General features: G+C 39.4%; 1 protein-coding gene across 2 annotated transcripts in view; it reads right to left on the bottom strand.

The window, feature by feature from the left end:
- Window positions 1-3174, bottom strand: part of THOC7 (THO complex 7 homolog (Drosophila)) — an 8367-nt gene that overhangs the window by 722 nt on the left and 4471 nt on the right. For both annotated transcript variants that reach the window (XM_010159748.1, XM_010159747.1), the window contains exons 5-6: window positions 1480-1546; window positions 1292-1361 (exon numbers count right to left, since the gene is read on the bottom strand). In XM_010159748.1, coding sequence (XP_010158050.1) covers window positions 1292-1361; window positions 1480-1546 — 137 coding nt within the window. The remainder of the gene's footprint in view (window positions 1-1291; window positions 1362-1479; window positions 1547-3174) is intronic.

The raw sequence follows: 3174 nt of genomic DNA, 5'->3' as shown, positions 1-3174 counted from the left end.
CCCTGTAAGTGTCCAAGGCCAGGCTGGATGAGGCTTGGAGCAATTTGGTCCAGTGGAAGGTGTCCCTGCCCATGGTAGGGGGTGGGACTGGGTGGGCTTTAAGGTCCCTTCCAACCCAAACCATTCTGTGATTCTAATTTTGATTGCCTTAAATGTGTAGTTGAGTATCTCATTATACAAAATGCTATGTTCAAACTAACTAATAAACAAAAAATCCTTCAGAGTTTTTAAGGCTCTTCTATGTAACAGCTATCACAGGAAATATGGGGTAAATCTTATAGTATTAATTCAAGCATACAGTACCAGATTGCTTCAAATGATACGCTTCTCTTCGCCTGTTAATGATTTATTTCAAACTGAAGCTGTGCCTTCCACTAAAATGTTACTTCCTTCACAAAATTCTAGAAGCTGAAAGGTAATCTATACAATCATGTGAAAATGTATTTGAGAGGCAAATACTTAAGCAAGTGTTAGTAACACATAATAACAATAACCTTCTGCTAAAGTGCACCTAGGATTAACAGTCCATTCTGCTTAAGAAGATCTAGATGGCCTTAGAGAATGAAAGTCTGCTCTTAGAGCCGCCTATGTGTGTTAATCAGGTCATGCTCAACAGCTGAACCAACCATTCCATCTTAGAAAGACACAGCAAAAACCCAGCAAATAATATTTAAAAAATATTCATATTAGAGCATGAAAAGCAAGCACTGATTTGAAAATATTAAGTATTTGTATAGCAGAAGATGAGTATGACTACATTCCTAAATTTAGTTCCTGTGTGTGACAGCTTTAGTCCCTGCGCCCCTACGGACTCACTGTCTGAGTAGGTAAGCCATACAGCTTTCCTGTATTCCAATTTCTTTTTGGTAAAGCCTCAAATGGTACCATGACAGCAGCGACACGTTCAAAACTACTGAAACAGGAAGCATACAAATAAGTTTGGAAACTATGCACGAGAATAAACAGAAAAAGTCTTCCTTACAGAAAAGTAAAAAACCCCAAACTCAAGTTGCTACTCTCCCTCCACACATTTTATTTAAAGAAGTTCTTTACCTACAGATTAATCTGAAGCTAGGAAATGACATGGTGGCTAGGTTGTGGAAGAAAAAAAAAAAACGCCATTCTGAGCAGTCTCAGGTTCTGGACTACTACTGGGAAAAAAAACCCGCTGCCGATGCAAGAGGTCACCAACCCCAATTGCACGCAGCTAGCTCACTGCTGGAAGCTGTGATTCCTTCTGATCTGCTGAAACCCAACCCGGTGACACACATTACCTAAGCCCATCACTTACTTTCCAGGGTTTGCTGAAGCTCATGGATGGTGCTCAGCAGAACGTGAAACTGCTTTCTTCTCAGCTCTAACTGAAATGGTAAAATATATGTTTTAGGAATACAGAGAGCACATACAGCCTAACAACCCATAGCAGAGTCTCCATTAATTATTTTCCTAATAATTATATAATCTCTACGAAAAACGTACCTTATCCTCAACATTTTCTTTAATGTGAGAAAGGTGTGTAAGTTCTTTTCCCAAAGCTTCTAGCTGCCTGAAAAGAAATTGCAATAGTATTTTTAAAAAGGTCTGTAAAATTCCTGAAAAATAGATTTAAACAGGGGAGGAAAAAGAACCATTAAACAAACAGCACAGGTAAACAACACCTAAGAAATGAAATTACATTAGGTAAGGCCACTTCATGTAAATGTTTAAGTGTTATGTCACAAACTTGCAGTTTCAGGACTTTTACAGAAAACAAGGCCTCCAAGGTGGAATACAGTTGTACACAGGGCATTCGGACTGCAACAATTCAGAACCATTAAATCAACAGCACAGGTAAACAACACCTAAGAAATGAAATTATATTAGAGGTAAGGCCACTTCAGTTAAATGTTTGTGCCACAAACATGTTATTTTCTTGACCATACAATGAAAGTTAAAGAAGTGGGTTACATTAAACACCCAAGGCATTTTCACAGGCTTTTCTACCTCCCAGATTTCTTGATGTTTGTATCAGTAGATTAAATAAAAACATAACATCAGCAGGGAGAACGTATTTGATAATCCTACATACCCAACATACAAACACAATTCCCAGACACAATAACTGAGGAAACAGGGAGTCAAGTGCCTGACCTCTGACAATGGCCTGACCATAGAGAGTAGTAGGTAACACTGGATTTTACAGTAGGCATATGTAGAATAATCCACACTTTTATTGAAGCTACATGATATAGCTTATACCTCAGCAGACAGAATTCAACACTGTGATCCATATAAATACTGATTTCCTTCTCAAATGCCAGGGTTCATTTTAACTCATTGCCTCTGGCATTAAGAGATAAAGAGGCAACACCTATAATCGTAATTATTACTCATCTCCCTTTGAAATGCACCATTTTCCAACACCTCTTCGGGATCTTTCTGCAAGCATTTGATTGTTTTCTGTTCCTCGCTGGACTCACTGTGGAGCACCACAATCCTTCTGAGGTAGGGCAAAGAATAACAGGTACCATAATGTGCGCTAGCTTTCAAATGAGGATGGAGCCCCAACTCCTACACCCAAACCTCCAGTTCAGCTCTTCTACTTTTCCTCTAATCCTACCATAATTTATGTTCCAATGTAATAAGAACAATCTGTTTCTTTAAAGGTGGACTGGGGCTGACCATCCCTGATTAATTAGCAGGCAGAGCCATATAGGGATCAGTGAGGGAAGAAAAAGGTTTTTCTCTGAAGCACGGACAGCTGCTGTAACTAGTCTGGGCAGGGAAGCACAAAAGGGCCTTCAGTCCTAAGGAACTCATGATGGCTGGGAAAAAGGTCTGGGTTAGTGCTACTTGAGGGTGTAGTCTTTTTTTAAGCCAGTATGCTTGGGACTTTGAGGGGAATGCCTGAAAGGAGGTTGGGTGTGACGTTATCCCTTCCTATAATGAAAACAGGCTAATAGTTTATAGGCTCATCAAAGATTTTGTAGTACTTGGTTTCTAGTTTCCAAAAAACTTCTATTTGGCCAAATCTTGCTGTTTACACCGTGCAGTCAGGTCTAAGCAGACTGTGAGAAGGCATGCAATTTTTTTCTAGTAACATCCAAGCTACATCTGGAATTTTCCTTCTTTTACTTTCCACTTCCCACCTAGCCTTCTCATTTTTACATCTCTTTTTCTAAGACTCAGTGTCAT

The sequence above is a fragment of the Eurypyga helias genome, unplaced genomic scaffold (genome assembly GCF_000690775.1).
Source record: "Eurypyga helias isolate BGI_N326 unplaced genomic scaffold, ASM69077v1 scaffold17159, whole genome shotgun sequence".
In the NCBI taxonomy this organism is placed as follows: Eukaryota; Metazoa; Chordata; class Aves; order Eurypygiformes; family Eurypygidae; genus Eurypyga; species Eurypyga helias.
This window is presented reverse-complemented; position numbering and strand designations above follow the sequence as displayed.